Genomic DNA, 20,355 nt, shown 5'->3' with positions numbered 1-20,355 from the left:
CTCTCCCAGCTCTGTGCGGTGGTGTGCTGCAGTGAGCGGACGCCCTCCGGCTGTCCTGTGATTCATTATCACAGAGGTGCGTTGGGGCTGCTGCTGCTCCCCTCTGCTGAGGCAGCTTGATGAGCACTAATTCCTCAGTTTGGAGATGCATACGGAATTGCTAAAATGAATGTGCCGGAGTGCTAGTCAAACACAGAGGACTGTGTGCTTGTGTGTGTGTGTGTGTGTGTGTGTGTGTGTGTGTGTGTGTGTGTGTGTGTGTGTGTGTGTGTGTGTGTGTGTGTGTGTGTGTGTGTGTGTGTGTGTTTGTGTGTGTGTGTGTGTGTGTGTGTGTGTGTTTGTGGGCGCTTTTATTACTATTATTTGTATATGTATGCAGTGGCGTCAGTTCAGAAAAAGTTAAGGTATGGCAACATGACTGGTGTCTTGCACGCACACGAAGGCGCGTGTGCAAGACACCAGTCATGTTGCCATACCGGAAGAAGTACATTCTATTTCCCCCCGTTTACGGTTTCTTGGTCCGGATATGGCAGCCTGTAATGGTTGTTCAAGTGCAGCTAAACTTGGCATGTTAGTAAACGTGCCACAATACCTTGTTAAAGTGACCATTGTGTAAAATGTTGTCGTTATTTTACTGTAATTTAACAACATAATACAGATAGACAAAGAGACATTCATGGATTTATATTTAAAGGTAACTTTTATTTTCCCCCCTGGACCCAGGGTATGGCAGCTGCATGCCCCTGCCATACCCAATTGACGCCCCTGTATGTATGGAGTGTAGACCCGGTGGAAAGACGTGGCGTCTCGGCGACAGTCGAACGATGATAATGAGTGTATTTGGAGGGTTCGGCGTCCCCACATGTGGTTTTCACTGGTGGTTTTATGGTTTTGGGGGAGTTAGATGTCTGTATGTGTGCATGTGCATGCTCTACAGACGCTTCCCTCTCACATTGCATGGATCATTCTTTAGGATGTTGTGTTTCATTCCCAAGCAGCAATATAGGTATAATATAGGGATCTCTGAAATAGGTATAGGCCTACAGTATGTTTCTGAAAAAAAAAGAAAAAAAAATCAAAAGACGAAATGTTTTAATTCATGGTGTAGCCCCTTTAAAGGAGTAGTTAACCCCCCAAAATTTTTTTTTTTCTATTGATTAGTTGAGTTTTTGTTGCATTCCTAAGACAATAATTTGATAACAATTAAATTACCCCATCCGGAATCAATGGGGGTAAATTTACTAAAATCATTTTTTTGTCTTAGCAATGTGACAAGTCTCCATCGCATGAGTAATCAATAGAAAAAAAAAGTCATTTTGAGGGTGAACTACTCCTTTTAAGTCGGAAAATGCGGCACTTCTATCAAGCCAAATTCCGCTCCACCTCTCCTCAGCAGACACCTCCATTGTCATTTAGTGATTCACCTCTCCTCCTCCCGCTCGCGACCCCAATCTGATTTTTTAATCCAGGAATGAGTTTGCACTGGGGCACCACAAAGGAGCACTGTCAAGAAGCCAAGCCAGAAGGCTTTTTAATCCATTCAGAACGGGGTACACTATATTGTGTATCATTATTTTATGCTTTAACTATTGAAAAATAGCAGATATACAAGCTCACAGCGCGGCACCGAGTGCCGCGCTGCGAGCTTGTAGATCTGCTATTTTTGAAAAAGTGTGAAAATTTGAATTTTGACCCGATTCTATAAGTGTCTTTTGAATCCTTCTAAGATTTTTTGGAAAAACCCATGTTTCTGAGTCAGCAATCTGGCCAGCCATCGTCAAAGAAAAGGTCCTTTTCACTTAACTGGAGCTCAGTTAGTCTGTTCTTGAGAGACTACTATGTCAGTGGTTCTCAAACCTGTTCATGTGAAGGACCCCCAAAATGATATTTATTTGACCATGGACCCCCATCTCAAAATATTTAGTTCCAGGGACCACCCCGAAGCAAAATTTGAGTTTCAAACGTTCGCTTTAAAAATACAAATATTCAAAGATTTCCACACATTTTCACGACTTTTTCAAAAATAGCAGATCTACAAGCTCGCAGCGCGGCACTCGGTGCCGCGCTGTGAGCTTGTATATCTGCTATTTTTCACTGGTTAAAGCATTCAATAATTCTAGGCCTAAATGGGTTAAGCTAATGAGTGATCGCAATGACAAACAAACATGGTCTGAGTGTATTGATCTTTTTTTATTCAGGGTCTATTGCCTCTCTTGACCCTCGTTCCTTTCTCTTCAGCTCCCCCTTCACAACCCCTTCCCTCATTCCAAACCATGCCGTTGCTCTCCATTTACTACTCAAATTTGCGGTTTCTGCTTTTCGTATTACCCACTCCATTGTCCGCACAGGACATGAAAATCACGTAAAAAATAAAACATTACAGCCTCTTAAATGGAGACTGATGACCATGCATGTCAACAATAGTGGTTGAAGGCCTTTAAGAAAAAACTAACAAACAACAAAAAAAACATTTTAATGGCTGCTGTTTCTGGAAACGTAAGAGGCAGGGGCGTCACAAGGGGACGGGGGGGGGGGGGGGGGGGGGGCCACGCTGCGAGCTTGTATATCAAATTTTGCTTCTGGGGGGGGGGGGGGGGGGGGTCCCTGGAACTAAATATTTAGAGATGGGGGTCCGTGGCCAAATACATATCATCTTGGGGGGTCCTTGACATGAAAAAGTTTGAGCACCACTGACATAGGTTTCTTGCACACATTTTCACGATTTTGAGCTTGTATATTTGCTATTTTTCAATAGTTAACATTCATATGGGGCCCGCAGTGAATCCTTGCACCCAGGGCCCATCATTTGGTGTGACGCCCCTGGCAAGAGGACCGCTTGCTTGGCTTCACGTACTTTCTCTTATCAAAAAGGAAGAAAACACACTTAATCAGCTCCTTAAATCAATGGCAGTTTCTTTCCCAGCCCAAGCTTTGAGCCTCGCCACTTTGCCTCCGGCAGACACTCACAGAGGGAGAGGCTGGTATCCTGAATTAGAACGAGAACTTTTAATCATGTTCCCTCTCATGATTTAAAAGTAATTTATCAGTACCACACAGATAATTACTGCATAATGCCTGTGTTGGTATTTCTGATGATTGCGCACAACGCAGGTGTTAAACCTGGGTTATTCTTGGTTGCATATCGTGTTGCTCACCGGAAATAGCAGATCTACAAGGCCACAACATGTTGCACAGCAATGTGAGCTTGTAGTTCAGCTATGTGTGACACCGGCATGCAAGTATATAAGTATAAATCAGGCCATACTGTATAGTACTGTGATTGTGACCGTCAGGTCGCAGCTACTATGAAAGCCTTCAACTCATGTCCGTCGTGACCTCGTGAGTCTGTGCAAACTAACAACGTGCCGCAATGTGACTCGTTGTGTGCTTGTAGATCAGCTATTTCCGCTTTCAAAATCAATCTTGGAAAAAACAAATCTACATTCAAATCACCCCTACATTCTATGCAAGCCCCCAGAACCTTGGGTGAGCTCTGAAGCGCCATGGACATGGTGGCCGTTTTGAGGTACTGCAGTTGGGACCAGAAACATGAACGCGCATCTAGGCTTCTTTGTATTGACGCGCGTTCATACCGGAAGTGCTCGTTCATGAATTGGAGCCCCAGCGCGTCCATGAACACAAACTATGACGCAAAATGCGTCACATAGGCCCCACTACGTCACAGTTTTACTACCCGGAAGAAGGGGTGAAAATGCCTCATGCGCTGGGTGAGCAACTCAATGCAAGTGGACGGGCGGGGATATCTGGTGTCCTCTCTATTCTTCTTATAACTCTATGGTTCTATGTCCCCTGCCACAGGTGTCGGACTTCCCTGAAGAGCAGCTATTGGTTGCTGTGTTCCCGGGTGTCCCAACAGCTGCTGAGCTCTTCCTGTTACCACACAAGAACCAATCAGAGGGCAAGAAAAAGAGCGAGGAGGAGCTAGAGAGGGTATGGGATAACAATCGTAACTTGAACAGACACCTGCGATATGGAACACTTTGCTTCACAAATATGACCTCAGCCCCATTCCCTTCATGTCTTTGACCTGTGCATGTGCACCTCTAGCCTAACGTCGTTGTCGGGTGGAAACCTTGTATGTCCAAAACCGTTTGTTTTGTATTTATCATTTTAGAAATGATTTAAACTAGTGAAAACAGCCGATCTACAAGCACACAACGCCTCGCACCGCGAGGCGTTTTGTGCTTGTAGATCTGCTGTTTTCACTACTTTTGTGCGACGGCCTTGTATGATGAAGCATGTACACATTTGAAACTTGGAGATACCAGGTTTCTGCCCGACAGTGATGATAAGGTCTTTACACATACTTTAATCTTGTGCTATTAATTCACATTAATTTAAACTGCTCTTGTGTACATAGTACATCCAAGAACACTATTATAACAAGGTGATAAAGCAATATATTTATTGTCTATGGTTGATTTGAACCGCAAATAAAGGCATTAATCTGCCTGAATGAGCAGATTGTCGCCTAAGTAATGTGTTAATATGTTTGATGTGAAATATAAGCAACAGATCGTGGCTTTGTTTAAAAAAAATGAACTAAACTAGTGAAAACCGCAGATCTACAAGCACACAACGCCTCGCACCGTGAGGCGTTGTGTGCTTGTAGATCTGCTGTTTTCACTACTTTTGTGCGACTGCCTTGTCTGATGAAGCAGGGCTTTACATCACGGAAAAACATACAAATGTGAAACTTGGAGTTACGAGGTTTCTGCCCAACAGTGACGATATTTTGCATCAGCGTGTGAGTATACCTGTACTGTATCTATACAGCATATTAATTGTATCTTTTCAACAGATATCTGGAGTCATCTTGAATGCCCTGAACCAAAATCTGGTGGAGTTTGAGCTCAAGCCAGGGGCGAGAGTGATTGTGTACATCACGCAGTTAACGCTGGGTAAGAAGAAGCCTTCCCACCCACTGCATTTTCATTGTTGGCTCTCAGCCAGAATACCGGCATAATGCATTACCTTGTATGGGTAATTTAATTATGCGCCGCTTTTCTTTCACATTGTCATGAAATTAAGCAATTTAGACCGGGTACGCATTATTGGGTATTATTATTTCATGCTTTAATAGCAGATTTGCGAGCTTGTAGATCTGCTATTTTTGGAAAATCGTGAAAATTTGAATTTTGACCCGATTTTGAGTGTCTTTTGAATCCTTCTAAGGTTTTTTGAAAAACCTATGTTTCTATGTCAGCGGTTCTTTTTCATGTGAAGGACCTCCGAAATTATATCTCAAAATATTTAGTTCCAGGGACCACCCAGAAGCAAAATTGGAGTTACAAACGTTCGCTTTAAAATACATATATTCAAAGATTTGCACACATTTTCACGACTTTTCCAAAAATAGCAGTGCCGCGCTGCGAGCTTGTATATCTGCAATTTTTCAATAGTTAAAGCATTCAATAATTCTAGGCCTAAATTGGTTAACCTATCACTATCTTACCCATTTTGGTCAACCAATTAAAAATGTATGTCGTGTCTGCCCCAGTCCTGGGCAGAACAACACAGGGGAGTGTGGGAGGGGATTTGTTTTTAAGTGGAACTCCTTGAGACGTGGGATCCTTTTCATGCCTGCCATCAAGAGGCGAACATCTGTTCGCTGTCTTTTTCAGCCATCCAACCACAAAATGAGTGTTGCGCCTGAGTATAATTATGTTGATTATTTAGTCCTTGAGAAAGAAGGGTGCGCGCAGCGTAAAGAAACGTGCCGGTTTTGAGCCATTTAAATCTTTCTGTGCGAAAACCGAATAATATCGGTTCTTTTTTCCATTCCAATACTAATTTTTTAATCTATTTCGCTTACCCTGAGCTGCTAGTAGCGACGTGGGTGGTTCTGGCTCCTCCACCGCTTCCCAACGAGCCATTCTACTTGTCCCGATGATTTATTCCATTGAAAATGGTTTAGAAAAAAGTTTAGAGCCCCCCCAAAAAAACGCTGTTTCAGCAAGACGTATTAAGGATTACAAGAACCGACATTTTTCGGTTCATTTAGTAAAATGAATTAAATAATCGGAGGCATCAACGATGCCTCCGGTCTAATTTAGCATCCTAGCACAAGGCCGCGATTCTGTTTACACGGCCCGTAATGGGAAGAAAAGGCCGCGCCACGCCGCTAGCGGATTTTCTCCGGATTGTGTTCCGAGGCCAGCAGACAAGTTATTTTGGCGGCTGAATAACTTTAGATCGCTCTTCTAAAAAATTATATAGTCGATTGCTAACTGATAGCTAACTTCCTCCGGCTCGCTAGCATAGCACTCATTCGAGTGAAAAGCCAAGCCAGTTCAGGCTGGCGACCCGGATGTGATAGTGAATGCCTACGGGAGAATGGCTGGCACTCTAGCGGCACCTAACGGCGCCCGGCAGTTATTGTGTTAACACATCTAGACACTGGTTTTTCAGAAACTGGCTCAAGAAAAGGCAAATTAATGAATCGTATGGATTTGAAAAGAAAGTATTTGGGACCACACACGCACGCACGCACGCACGCACACATGCACACAAACACGCAAAACACAACACACCGATCATGGCTGAATTTGAGTAACGATGGGACGATATGAAAATTTCATATCACGATTATTGTGACCAAAGAAATCCCGATTTACGATATTATCGCGATAATCAAAATCCATTATCCTGGGGCGGAACATTTGCCAAAAAATAGCAGATCGACAAGCTCACAACGTGTTGCATTGCGATGCGTTGTGAGCTTGTAGATCAGCTATCTTTTGGCAAAGACATTTGATAGATAAGACTGTATCAGTTACGTATGTATATTATCTTTTACCAATTATAGAGGGTTTAAAATATAAATGGTACCGGATATGCAGGTTGGCAAATAAAAGGTGAATTGATCCCAGTGCATGACGGAGGACAATATCATGATAATTTAAATCTCCATGATACGATTATCGTGAGTATGTTTTATCACGATAATATCGCTTATCGTCCCATCCCTAATTTTTAGTGCTAAATCGAATCTACAAGAGGATTCCCATGATTGCTAATAAGGCAGTGTCTTGACAGGACTGTGAAATTATCCTCGAGAAGTTTTTTGTTCTCCAATACCTCTGCTAGTTTAAGAGGCAACAGGACTCAGAGTGTGTAATCTGGACATGGCAGACTCCATTAGCGGTTAAGATTCCCCCGGTGGAAAAGAGCTGGAAGCGTGCTGCTGGTGTTATTAAGGTTTAAAGTAACACATTTCACAGGTGGTCACCTACTGTATGCCTCTACAGCATACTTTATGTTGCTTTGTACACACACAGAAATATAATGGTTCCACCTACTAAAAGTTTATTTAGTTAAAGGGATATTTCTCTTTCAATTGTTTGGGGGGTGATTTCTGATTTCATTGTCTACTCACGCTTTTGGAGTTTTTAAGTTGCTTTATTTAGTATTCATACGCCTCAAGTATTAGGAGGGCAGTATGAGTCACCAGAAAGTGAAATATCCCATTAATGGTTCTTCGTGTACCTCATATGGTTCTAGAGCAGTGGTTCTCAAACTGTGGGTCGGGACCCCCAGGGGCGTTGCGAGGCGTTGTGAGCATGTAGATCTGCTATTTTCACAATAGAACTGTGTTATACAAAATGTTATGCCTCAACTCCCGTAGGGGGGGGGGGGGGGTCCCCAGTTAAAATATGATTATTTTTGGGGTCGCGGCCTGAAAAGGTTGAGAACCACTGATCTAGAGAACCCCTTTTTCTTCGAGGAATCAGAAACCACCTAAACCCTAGCATCACATATTTGGTTATGTCTTCTTAATATGCGAACATTTGGCAAAGACATTCTCCAAACATAGCAGATCTACAAGCACATGGATCGGCTATTTCCCGACAACGAGATTTGGTGTAGAGGCAGAAAAAGAAGCAGACCAAGTACAGAGCACTGTGAGACACTGTTCCATGAAGTATTGGGACCTATTTTCATCTGTGCCTCACACTTTATCCCTAAACTTTTTTTTTTTACTAAATTTTTATCCCACGATTTTTGTAACCCATTTTTTCACCCGGTGCCAATTGCCTAAGCTGTAATCCTGGGCTCTACTCTCCCTCTGCCAACCTGGGGAGGGCCCCGAACTGAGCTCATGCTTCCTTCAATGCATGAGGAGTGAGCACGCTGCTTCTTATCACCTGACAGGGGGAGCTTCCCCGGTTGGACGTAGCACGTGGAAGGAACACGTTATTACAACCAGTTCCATTCCCCTCCATCAGGCGCCCTGGCTGGGCAGGGGGAGGCATTATAGAGACCAGGATTACTGCATGTTTTTCTGAGGGTATCTACCCTAGGAAACACGGGGAGAACATGCAAACTCCACACAGAAAGGCCCTTTTGCCAACCCCACCTAGGGTGTGGGCACTGATGACGCGGAGGAAGGAACACGCCCCCAGCACCCACAGTGTCCCCCGGCGGGAATCGAACCCAGGACCTTCTAGCTGTGAGGCAATAGCACTATTGACTGCGCCACCGTGCCTTTTTGAGCGGTGGTCACAACGCTCCTATACGTGGCCGTGTGTGTGGGTCTGTCTCCGTCCGTGTCTGTATGTAGCCTAAACTTCGGCGCGTAACTAGTGCCGCACCATTTACGCCACTCGCGCAATCTATACATCAAAATGTGCGGCTCGGCCGGGAATGGTGTGCTATTACCTTTCGTTCCGATCCGCCTTACCATGCCGACGTAATCGGCAAAAAACGACGCTTAATTGTCCCCATTGACTTATAATGGGACAATGCAAGAAATCACTTTCAAGTATTTTTCTCTCGTAAACCATAGGAGCTACAGTTTCAAACCTCGGAGAGGAGATTCATAATGATTTTAAGAATGAATCGAAAAATAATTACATCACTCGGCCTCATGGTGGCGCTATAACGGCCCACTTTAGGTTTTGCCCCGTAACTCTTGAACCGTAGTAATCGTAAAATTAAAATTCTTTTTTCCCTGGATTCCTTGGGTCAAGACGCATCTCCCCATACAGGCCACGCCCATTTGCGCCAGGATAGATTTTCCGCCATCTTGAATTTTCTCCAAAACCCACTTTTTGCTCCTTTTCCTACATATTTTCTTTAAATGTCACAAAAATCGGTACACATGATCTATGAGGTGGGTAAACCACCGCTCAGTTCACACGGGTGTGATTTTTTAAACCATTTTGAAAAAACATGTAAAAATACTTTAAATAGCCGATGAATTTTCAGCGTGTTCATGGTAGAGTAAAGAAAACACAATTTAAAACATTATGAAAGTTAACTTCTGATGGTGTGAATTACCTGCGGTTGTCATTTTGTTTGGAAGATATTAGAAACGGCAATTTCACACTATCACAGCCCTAGATGTTTGAGATATTAAAAACAAAGCAAGCTCCTCGTAATGCACTCATCACTGGCTCACAGCTGACCATAAATCCGCAGTGTGATTTATTTACTGCCAAATAAAACAAAGCCTTTGAATCATATGAAGACCCAAGAACTGTCATTGTGAATCTGCCGTCAGGAAACAAATGAGGCTGCATTTAATTGTGGCTATACTGTACAGCAGTGGCGTCAGTTCAGAAAAAGCTAAGGTATGGCAACATGACTGGTGTCATGTTGCCATACCTTAGCAACAGGTATGATACATTTATTTTAAGAAGTACATTTTTTTCCCCCGTTTCTAAGTCTGGATATGGCAGCCTGGAACGGTTGTTCAAGTGCAGCTAAACTTGGCATGTTAGTAAACGTGCCACAATTAACAATAATGCATTGCACCTGTGCAGCTGACCTGCGGAACCTGGGAATATACCATTTTGTCAAGATGGGGAGAATAAACGTGTGGAGACTATAATTATAATACCTTGTTAAAGTGACAATTTTGTTAAATTTTGCATTTGTAGTTATTTTACTGTAGCCTAATTTAACAGCATAATAACCAGCACAGATAGACAAAGAGACATTCATGGATTTATATTTAAAAGTAACTTTTATTTTCCCCCTGGACCCAGGGTATGGCAGCTGCATACCCCTGCCATACCCAATTGACACCCCTGCTGTACAGTACAGAAACTGCTGAAATGGAAACATTTTAACACTTATTTGACAAAACCTCATGAATGGCCACACTGTACAGCACTGGTTCTCTGAAGTGGTGTCCTGGGGACCCCCATGGTCCCTTGAGGTAGTTCCAGGGGGTCCCCAGCTAAATAATTGATAGTTAGGAGCCGTGTCCACCAAGACATGCTTGTTTCCCCATTCCTGAATGCAGCATGTTTGTGCCACCTCGTTGCACGACGGAGGGTAACAGCAGTGTAAAAACAAAAGCACGGAGTGAGAGAAGTGAACAAGATAATGCTCTGCAATATAATAATCTGCTAAATGCCTGAATTGTAATGTGCTGTGGCAGAATAGTGGTGCATAGTGCCCAACACAGTGACATAAGCGGTTACCACATTAGCATTGAGTCATGAGCGTGGCTGCCACTGTTACTTTTCTTACACACCTCTATGAGGCGTTTGTTTTTTGCACAACAGAATATATATATATATATATATATATATATATATATATATATATATATGCGTAGGAAAGATGACAGTTTAGTTATTGTGTCAGTGAGGTAAGAAACCCTAAAAGGGCTTATACCTCACCGTTTACATTACATACAATTTGGATGTAACTTGGATTTGCACAAAATGGAACAAAATGAACCTGTATTTCCAGTGGTGTAAAGCAGTGCGTGTTTCTCAAACTTTCACATTTCAAGGTCTCCCCTTAACTCTGACAGTGTACAAATGGAACCAAATGAACCCGTTAGGGTTACAGACTTGTATGGGTCAATTTAGACCCCCATAAAGGAACCCACAGAGTCCTTGGAATCCACTTTGAGAACCACTGGTGTAAAGTAACTAAGTAGATTTACTTGAGTACCTTAAGTAGGTATTTTTTTTACTTTACCTGAGTATTTACAATGTCCAATACTTTAACTTACAAGGCCACTACATCTCGGATACAAATATTGCACTTTTACTTCACTACATTTATTTGAGAACTAGTCGCTGGTTGAGTCACTAGTTACTTAGAGTAGGTTATTATTACAAAATATGTACATTAATCACTTTGCTATTTTCAGATATCTTATATTACATTTTAGAACTGCAGCCAGCGGTATTTGAGTGTCACCAACAGACCAAATGCAGCACTCCAATTGGCTATAACGTCCCCCAGTCCAGGGGATCTTAACGTCCGCCCAGCCAATGGATCTGTAACCCTACACCAGCCCATACAACAAGCCTGCACCAGCCTGCAAGCAGCTGTTGTCACGGTTACGCTCCACCCAGCCCACACTGCCCACGCCCAGCCCACTCAGCCCATTCAATCTCAGAGGCAGCTGATCCACACAAGAAAGATTTGCGGACAACACCGGAAGTGCGTCCGGCGGTCAAATATGTCCGACCGGAAACGTGCGCTGCGGCACAATAGTTCCGCCACAATAGTTCCGCCACAATAGTTCCCCCCCCATTTTATTTTTTATTTATATTATTATTTTTTTTTTAATTTTTATTTTTTTATTTAATTTTTTTTTATTTAAAAAAAAAAAAAATTAACTAGATGTGAGCGGGCCGAAGGCCCGCGAACCTCTAGTTTGTATACATTTGAAAACCTATGAAATGGGACAGTCTGCATAATGAGTACTTTCTATTTTGTACTTTATGTACATTTTGATATCAATACTTTGGTACTTTTACTCAAGTACATTTCAAATTCCGGACTTCTACTTATAACAGAGTATTTCCACATTGCGGTATTGATACTTTTACTATGAGTACTTTTTCCACCACTGTATTTCTACAGTTCTGGCGGGCTATAGATAATTAAGTGCCAATCCCAAATTAATTCGGGATTTCGAAACCAGGCCGGTGTGTGCTGAACCCGAAGAAGTTCGGGATTTATATCATAATAACGTTTTATATTATATAACATTACCGCGCCGTCAAAGGGACCCGCAAAGGAGACTCACCATTGGGCAATGACGTCATCGCGGAATGTATAATCCTCATAGACTCCCATTCATTGTGCTGCAAAAAAAAAAGAAACAGCTTTAACTAAAAAAAAACTGCTTAGAACGCAAAGAACCGTTTTTCCCCCCGCTGCAATATAGGGTCGCAATGGTGGGTGCCGGTTAGCATTAGCTTCTCCATGTTAAAAGTAGAGGATGTGAACAACATCTAGCCTCGCAACAGCCAGACTCTCCCAGGGGAGAGTCTGGGAGTTCTCCATAGACAACGCATTACGCGATGACGTAGTTACTCACTTTGACTGACAGGTCCAGTCAGTAGTCATCAGCGCATCAAAACATCGTCGGGAGAACATCAAATACGTCTTTTCCAGACAGAAATTTTAAGTTATGAGATGCCGTTGATTTCAGATAAAACTTCGCTTAATGCAGCTTTTATTTGCGATTTGTGAACTCGCGTCGGACATGGGGTCCGCCATGTTTGTTTACAAAATGCGAGAGCTGTAGCAGCCGCTCGACCAATCAGGAGCGGTGTGAGGCGGGTTCGCTCGAAATGCAGCCTTTTAATTGGAAATTGAGAACCAAAGTCTAATAAAGAGACTCGATGGGAGGGACACCAGACCGAGAAAGGAAGCTCGGGATGGCTTGCGAGGCTAAACAACATCTGGGTTATGAGTGAATTTACACAAAATGGAAATGATGGTGGTTTCCGGCTCTTCAAAATAAAGCAAAGTGATTGGAAGAAAATGCTGGCACTCCACGTTTGGAAAATGAAAAATGTAAAAGCACCTAAACTGTTTTAATGCATACCACTGTGTGACAGAGTATCCTCTCTATCCTTTCGCCCTCCTCTTCCTCCTCCTCCTCCCCACAGCGCCCCTGGTGGACTCCAGCCCGCGACACAGCAGTTCGGCCATGCTGATGCTCCTGAGCGTGGTGTTTCTGGGCCTGGCCGTGTTTCTCATCTACAAGTTCAAGAGGTACGGCGTCTTCCCCCAGGGCTTAACTCTGTCTCTCTGGTGGGGGCCAACGCAGACAAGCCACTATATATTAATCGCCCGCGTTATCCATTATGGATGATGCCAGATGAGAGCGTGCCGCATCAATCGGGTGTTGATCTGATGGCACGCGTTTGCAAATTCTGTTTCATATTTTGCCTCCTCGAGGTTGGAGACAGGTTTTTCCAGCCGCGGCGATGATGACGCAGGGACAGCGCTGCACGTGTCAGTCAGCCCGATGAAATGCTCCGAAAAAAAATGGCCGTCAAATTGCTTAACCCATTCAGAACGGGTACACATTATTGCGTATCATTATTTTATGCTTTAACTATTGAAAAATAGCAGATATACAAGCTGAGTGCCGCGCCGCGAGCTTGTAGATCTGCTATTTTTGAAAAAAAAATAAAATTAGAATTTTGACCCGATTCTATAAGTGTCTTTTGAATCCTTCTAAGGTTTTTTGAAAAACCTATGTTTCTATGTCAGCAATCTGGCCAGCCATCGTCAAAGAAAAGGTCCTTTTCACTTAACTGGAGCTCAGTTAGTCTGTTCTTGAGAGACTAATATGTCAGTGGTTCTCAAACCTTTTCATGTCAAGGACCCCCAAACTGATATTTATTTGGCCACGGACACCCATCTCAAAATATCTATTTCCAGGGACCACCCAGAAGCAAAATTTGAGTTACAAACGTTCGCTTTAAAAATACACATATTCAAAGATGTGCACACATTTTCACGACTTTTTTCAAAAATAGCAGATCTACAAGCTCGCAGCGCGGCACTCGGTGCCGCGCTGTGAGCTTGTATATCTGCTATTTTTCAGTAGCTAAAGCATTCAATAATTCTAGGCCTAAATTGCTTAATATGCTGCCCGCCGTGGTTCACCAGTTAGTGGCTGAATAATTCATGTGTACTCAAAATGATTTTTTTCTCAAAGAATTCCGCGGGAAATGGAAAAAGTTATCATTAATTATGGATGGGTGCAATTTTTCCCATTAGTGTAAAGAGGATGCATTTCTTAAGGAATGTCACAGTTGACGAAGCAAAACAATTAATAATCCAATTGAATAGTAATTGGAAATGGATTGCATGGCGACAGAATAAAGATGTGTATTACATAGCATAAATATAGATGGATTAAAAGTGTTAATGTATAATTCTGCTTGTGATTGAGACGCTTGAAGGTGATTCCCCAGTGAAGGACATGTTAACCGCACAGGTTGTTGTTCAACATCTGGTCTGGGGGCCCACCAGGAGTCTAAATGGACTCAAATTAAACCAAATGATTAACACAGCTAGAGCAAAAAGGGGCTGCATCAAATACATCCAGGCAGTCTGAGCTGTGCAATGTAACATAATGTAGTTGTCAAGAAACTAATAACCTGTCCGGGCAGTGTGAGGAAAAGTTCAGAAACTCCAGATACAAATACGTTTTGCACAAGGGCCAATATTTTATTCACAGATGTACTAACTGATGATTCTCCATTTTTGCTCTGGGCTATAAGTCTGTCCAATATACTATAGAGATTTGAGACTAGATATCGACTTTGATTGTGGATGTCATATTATTATTGTATATAAGGCATGTGTAGTCTTTTCCTGGTTTCAATCACGTATGACCTATTATACACTATTTTATTGTAGGAAAATGTTAATAAATAATAACAGAAATAGCAGAAATTGCCAGTCTACAAACTCACAGTGTCATGTATCATATCTTCTTTTGCCCCTTTGTAGAAAAATCCCCTGGATCAACATCTATGCGGAGGTGAACCAGGAGAAGGAGCAGGAGATGATTGGTTCAGTGGGACCGGGTGACAGCACGCCTAAAATCACCCTGAGCGAGTTCTCCACACCCAAAGAACTCATGGAGAAGGAGATGGACGCCAGGATCAAGCGTGAGTGGAGAGCTTTTATGAAATTGCCTAAATGCATTTAGCTACAGCAGGGGTCTTCAACAGGGGGTCTGGGACCCCTAGGGGGTCCCCAGAGTTATTACAGGGGGTCCTCCAAATTTTTTAGTGATAAAAACTTTTTTTTTCCTTTTTTATATTAACCACTTGAACCCTAGCGTCCATATTCGGAGAACTTTCGCAAAAAAATTGCAGATCTACAAGCTCACAACGCCTCGCAACGTGAGGCGTTGTGAGCTTGTAGATCGCTATTTTGGCAAAAAGCTTTGGTGTAGAGGGGGAAAAAGTGTCTAGTGTGATATGTGGCCGATGTGGCCTCCATATATGGGCATTCCCATATGAAGTCCTGTTAGATATGGGCTTAATATTGATGATATCAGGGAACTCCATATAGGGGCATAAAAGGGGTTCTGTTAGTGTGATCACAGTGGAGCCAGAGCAGCAAACCCATAGTAAAAAAAGTTTACACGTCCACACACTGAGATCGGTGCCGAGATGGGGCATTCGGTCTGTATTAGAATAGGACATCGCCCAACCCCTGTAAAAAGAAAGAAACCCTGTCAGAAGCCCTGCCCAGTAGGGGAGGGAAAGCCTCGCCCCGTAGGGGCACCAACATGTTGTCAGCTTGTATAATATGGAAATGTTTCCCCCAGGATAGGGATGTTAGCTTTCAAGTGGTTAAATATGAACGTGCTTGTTGCGACTCTCAACTCTGTTGTTGGATCCATGGGAGCGCAGTTTTTTCTTTTAAATGTTTCTGAAAAGTAACATTTTTGGACATTTGGATTTCCACCCGCCAAGAGAAGAAAAAGTTTTAGATGTGAACGACATGCAAGGGTATTGGGCAGGTTTGGCCTTTTGTAACAGATACTGCAATGTCATAGCAAATTTGTGAATTATCCATCACACTTTACTGCTTCATCTTCAAGGAGAGAGAGAGAGAAAAAAACATAGTTTCCAAAAGGGTCAATGTCTAATTTGCATTCTATTAAGGGCTTAAGAGCTCTTGATAAGAAAGCACATTCAAAGACCGGCAATTAACATAGGGTGTCAGTGTCAAAGAACTTATTTGTGGCAGTTGTTTAAAGCTGGCATCAAAGCGCCTATGCTGGACTTAACCCTCTTTGTTCTGGCTTTGGCTTGTGTTCATTTATTCAATAATTTATGTATTCATCCGTTTATTATTTTTTTCCCCCCGCTTTGTTCAGGAGGAGTTGGAAACGCCTGCGAGATCACACGGGAGATCCCTAACTGTACCAGCGTGTAAAAGCTGGCGAGTTGGCAACGGTTGGTGTACAGAACAAAGTGTCGCCGTGTTGGGGGTTTTCTCTCTTTTCCGTTTTGTAATTCTCACAACACAATTGATGTTAATAGTTTTCTAAAAAGGATCTCATTTATACAGATTTGCGAACATCCATGCAGCAGATTTCCAAAAATCCGCGCTCAGTGAGACACCATTGTATAATTACTGGCAAAACTTTAATTCAGTTTTGTGGATGTATAAGCTACATAAATAAATGTTATTTGCAGAGTGAATTATCTTAATTTCTTTGAGCCTTTGAGTCAAAACAATTATGAAGAGAGTTATGTACATTTCTTAAGAGTTTGCTTTCGAAAATCGTTTTTGCCTATAATATATATATAAATTATATATAAGACCACTATGTCTGAGTCTCCGATCAAACAGGGAATATTATCAAAATGTACATGTATATTATCATCCGTTCTGTTATATGTATATATTATATATGTATACTTACTTTCCACATGCTAGTAATCTAAGTATGGTGGCAAAGACAGAAGAGCCAACCCATGGTCTCCTTTTGAAAACATGTTAAAAAAAAGCAGAATATTACTTAAAGAACCAACTTTATTTGTTTTGATAAGGTCCTTGACTTGTGCATGTTCTTATTGGGGACACAGTTTCTGTGTTGTACATAAGCAAGTGTTGTAAATACGTATTTTTTATCATCCATCAACTGAGCCCAATCAATTTCACATTAACATCTATATAGTAATAATTGTCGATATCGTGCAGAAACCTTGTATCTCCATTTTGTCAAACCTTTCATTTTATTCTTGTAAATGAATGCTCTACTTCATCAAGAGTGCAAAAGTAGTGGTTAAATTAACAAAATAATACAACTACACTGGATTCATTGGAATATAGTTTTAATTTTGTTCTTCTTTTTCTGAAAAGGTTTTGGATATACAAGGTTTTCACCCGACAGCAAGGTGTCCTCATCTTTTGGTTAATATTAAGGCGAAAGGATCTCGTACAAAGGGTTTACATGTGCCTGTTAACATGAATATAATTGTATTGATTGACAGAATGACAGGTTTAACTCATACGATGCTCTTTGGGAATAAATGAAATCATATTGTGTGTATATAGAGACAAAACAGACATTTCCACATGCTTATATTATTTGTTTAGATGACCAAACATGCTTGAACTCTTTGTACCATGTGTTATTTGCCTCTAGAGTCATTAGAGTATTACATTGGTCCTCTGTCAAAGAGCAAAGTGCTTGTATCTATGTACTGTACAACAGTTTATATTGTAGTTACTGGTGATCAAATGGTACAGTACAATACCCCAAGAACACGAAGAGTCACTGTAGTAAAATAGGTCTATGCTCTACTTCTTGACGCCTTTAAACCCAAAGAACAGAATTCGAGCACTCAATTCGCTTAAATGCTTTAATGATGAGTTGCAATCAGGCCTTTGGTGTTGTCCATCTTTTGAGGGCACAAAGGCCAAATGCCAGGGCAGGAAGGCCATCAAATAAAACAAGATTTTTGTCCATTGAAAGAATTAGTTGAATTTCAGGGTTTTTGGATGATAACCTAATCTGCAGTGAAATATGGTATTAACAATCTGATTCATGCTCGGCCCTGCACCAATCAAGCCACTGGATTCAGTGGATTGGGTTAAAGGTGGGGAGAGTTAAGATTTAAAAATCTCAACAAAAGACACTGGTGTCTACATGACAAGAAAGAGACACTGGTGTCTACTGTCTACATATTGACAAGAAAGAGACAGAGGAGAAAGTGGTACAGTCGGTTGAAGGCCATGGCCGTCGTTGCCCCTCAGTTTGGCCTTGTGCCCCTCAAACCAATGGCATGACCTGAGGCCACATGGCCTTAATGGCCTCCATGAAATTCCTGCAATATCAAACAACTACGTTTTAGGGTTTAGTCGTTAAGAAATGGACCATATTTTAGTACCTTGTCCTTTCAGAGAGCACCGACCTCCATTTTGGGAGTGACTGAAGTGAAAGACCCCTTCAAGCACTGGCGCCTGTTTATTGGAGCCAAGGGGAGCAAAGGCTCCCCCAATCTGCCAGTAGGGGGAGCCCGGCTCCCCCCCCCGCACCCCCACCCCCCCCCCCCCCCCGTCCCGTCCCGTCCCGGGCCGCGCTTCTACAATATCTTTCAATTAATTAATTCTGCGACTGGTGGAATGACGACGCGTGCCACGGGAGCTCAGACAGAGAGAGAGAGAGAGAGAGAGAGAGAGAGAGAGGGAGATACTGTTTTAAGAAGAGCTAAACCAGGCGTGTCCGTCTTCCTTTAACGTTCGGGTAAGAACACACTCGCTCCATGGTTCCCCCCCATGGCCTGGGCTTGGGCTAAGCCAGGAACCCACTGCAGCGAGTGTGTGTTCTAGCCCGGACGGTAAAAAAAGACGGAACGCTGCTGTGTGATATCTGTTGTTGTTGTGTGGTTACTGGAGTAATTAAGTAAAACTCGGAAGAAGTTTTGCGGCGAATATGGTTAACAGAACGGCAACTTTTGGAATTTGGATGGTTCAGATGGAGGAGGAATTGAGATAGCAGGAATGGAGAAATGGGTGAGTTAATATGAACAGAACTGAACAGAACTGACTGCCTGGTGTTAGCATAACATCCAATGTGAAGCCCCAAAGACACCCGAAAATTACTTAATGAAGGAAACCCGCCTTAGTTGACTTTATACCCGAAATTATCCATTTTAGACGACTTAATATCCGCAAATACCCGATTTTTCGCGGCGCCGCTTCGCGGCGCCGAAATGTCCCCTGTATTTGTGCTCCCCCTAGTGGGGACGGAGTTAGGCGCCGGTGCCTTCAAGTATACTATAGTTTAGGAATTGCAGGTATCTGTTTGTTTACTCTGGTCTTCACTTTCTTGTAGACTTCCATGATAATCCCAGAGTTATTTTCTTCTGTCAATGACTTCACGTCTCGTACGAAAAATATATACTTTCACCACAAATGTCTTTTTGTATCATCTGCGAAACCGAAAATACATCAGCATTGCGCCCCAAAACATACCCAAGTCCTGATTCAGAAGTTTGAGCGTCTGTCTGTCCCTCACAGCACGCAGCGTACATCTATGTACGGTAGTATTAAGCAGATACCATCTGCTTTATATCTTCATGTTTCCATCCCCGCTGGCGCACCTGGCCTGGGATCATCTCCCTCTTTCATCGGGGCTCTTATTGCCGTCCAACCCAACAGGGGTGTCACACCAAATTCTGGACCCTGGGTACAAAGATCCACTCACATTTTGTGCTTTAACTATTGAAAAATAGCAGATATACAAGCTCACAGCGCGGCACCGAGTGCCGCGCTGCGAGCTTGTAGATCTGCTATTTTTGAAAAATGTGTGAAAATTTCTGCAAGTCATTTTCACGATCCTTTCAAACCTTATGATTTTTTGTTTCCCCAAAATGACACGTATTTGGCCACGGAGCCCCATGTCAAAATATTCAGTTCCAGGGACCCCCCAAGAAGCAAAATTTGAGTTAGAATGTTCGCTTAAAAAAATACATATATTCAAAGATTTGATCACATTTTCATGACTTTTCAAAAATAATTGTGACGCCCCCTGTTAATCCCCACTGGCGCACCTGGGATCATCTCCCTCTTTCATCGCGGCTCTTATTGCCGTCCAACTGTTGACTCGGGCTTCACCTCAGTTTAGCCGACACACCGGGGAGTAGTAACTTGCAAGCCTGTGACGCTCCACCGCAGTGCCGTGGCCTGCACTCTGCCCCAAGCTGCCGGGAGCCAGCCAGCTAGATGCCCCAAGCTGACACGGGAACGCTCTCTTGGTGCCTGGTATAATAGCCAGTAGGACAATATTGTAGAGATGGGGCTGATGGTTAAGCAGGGAATACCCCGCGCATCACCGTCCCATAGTGACAAACACACGGCACAGAACTAGAATGGAGGGAAATGGACAGTATGGAGTGAATACCGCGCAGTATAGCACAGGCACGTGCACACATAGACAACAAAGGGGGCTTGAGGCTTTTATTCGTCTGTAAAAAGTGCCCTCGATCTCCAGACCATGAATTACAGTTTTTTACTATGGTGACAGAAATGCAAATGCCGGGAGTGCGTCGCTGTTACTACATGTCATCTTTTCAACAC

At 42.8% G+C, this 20,355-nt stretch overlaps 1 protein-coding gene across 1 annotated transcript in view; it reads left to right on the top strand.

Annotated features, from left to right (window-relative positions):
- The window catches only part of LOC308281724 (VPS10 domain-containing receptor SorCS3-like), a gene marked incomplete at its 3' end in the record, with an annotated part of 555,751 nt that extends 539,551 nt beyond the window's left edge, over positions 1-16,200 (top strand). The window contains exons 23-27 of the mRNA XM_080722002.1: positions 3,820-3,951; positions 4,823-4,922; positions 12,846-13,002; positions 14,758-14,918; positions 16,142-16,200. Of these exons, the coding sequence (XP_080578128.1) occupies positions 3,820-3,951; positions 4,823-4,922; positions 12,846-13,002; positions 14,758-14,918; positions 16,142-16,200 (609 nt within the window). The remainder of the gene's footprint in view (positions 1-3,819; positions 3,952-4,822; positions 4,923-12,845; positions 13,003-14,757; positions 14,919-16,141) is intronic.
- Positions 16,201-20,355: the final 4,155 nt, after the last annotated feature.

The sequence above is a fragment of the Nannobrachium achirus genome (assembly GCF_963921795.1).
Source record: "Nannobrachium achirus genome assembly, chromosome: 3".
Taxonomy (NCBI): Eukaryota; Metazoa; Chordata; class Actinopteri; order Myctophiformes; family Myctophidae; genus Nannobrachium; species Nannobrachium achirus.
The sequence above is the reverse complement of the archived record's forward strand: the minus strand, read 5'-3'. Positions and strand labels throughout refer to the sequence as shown.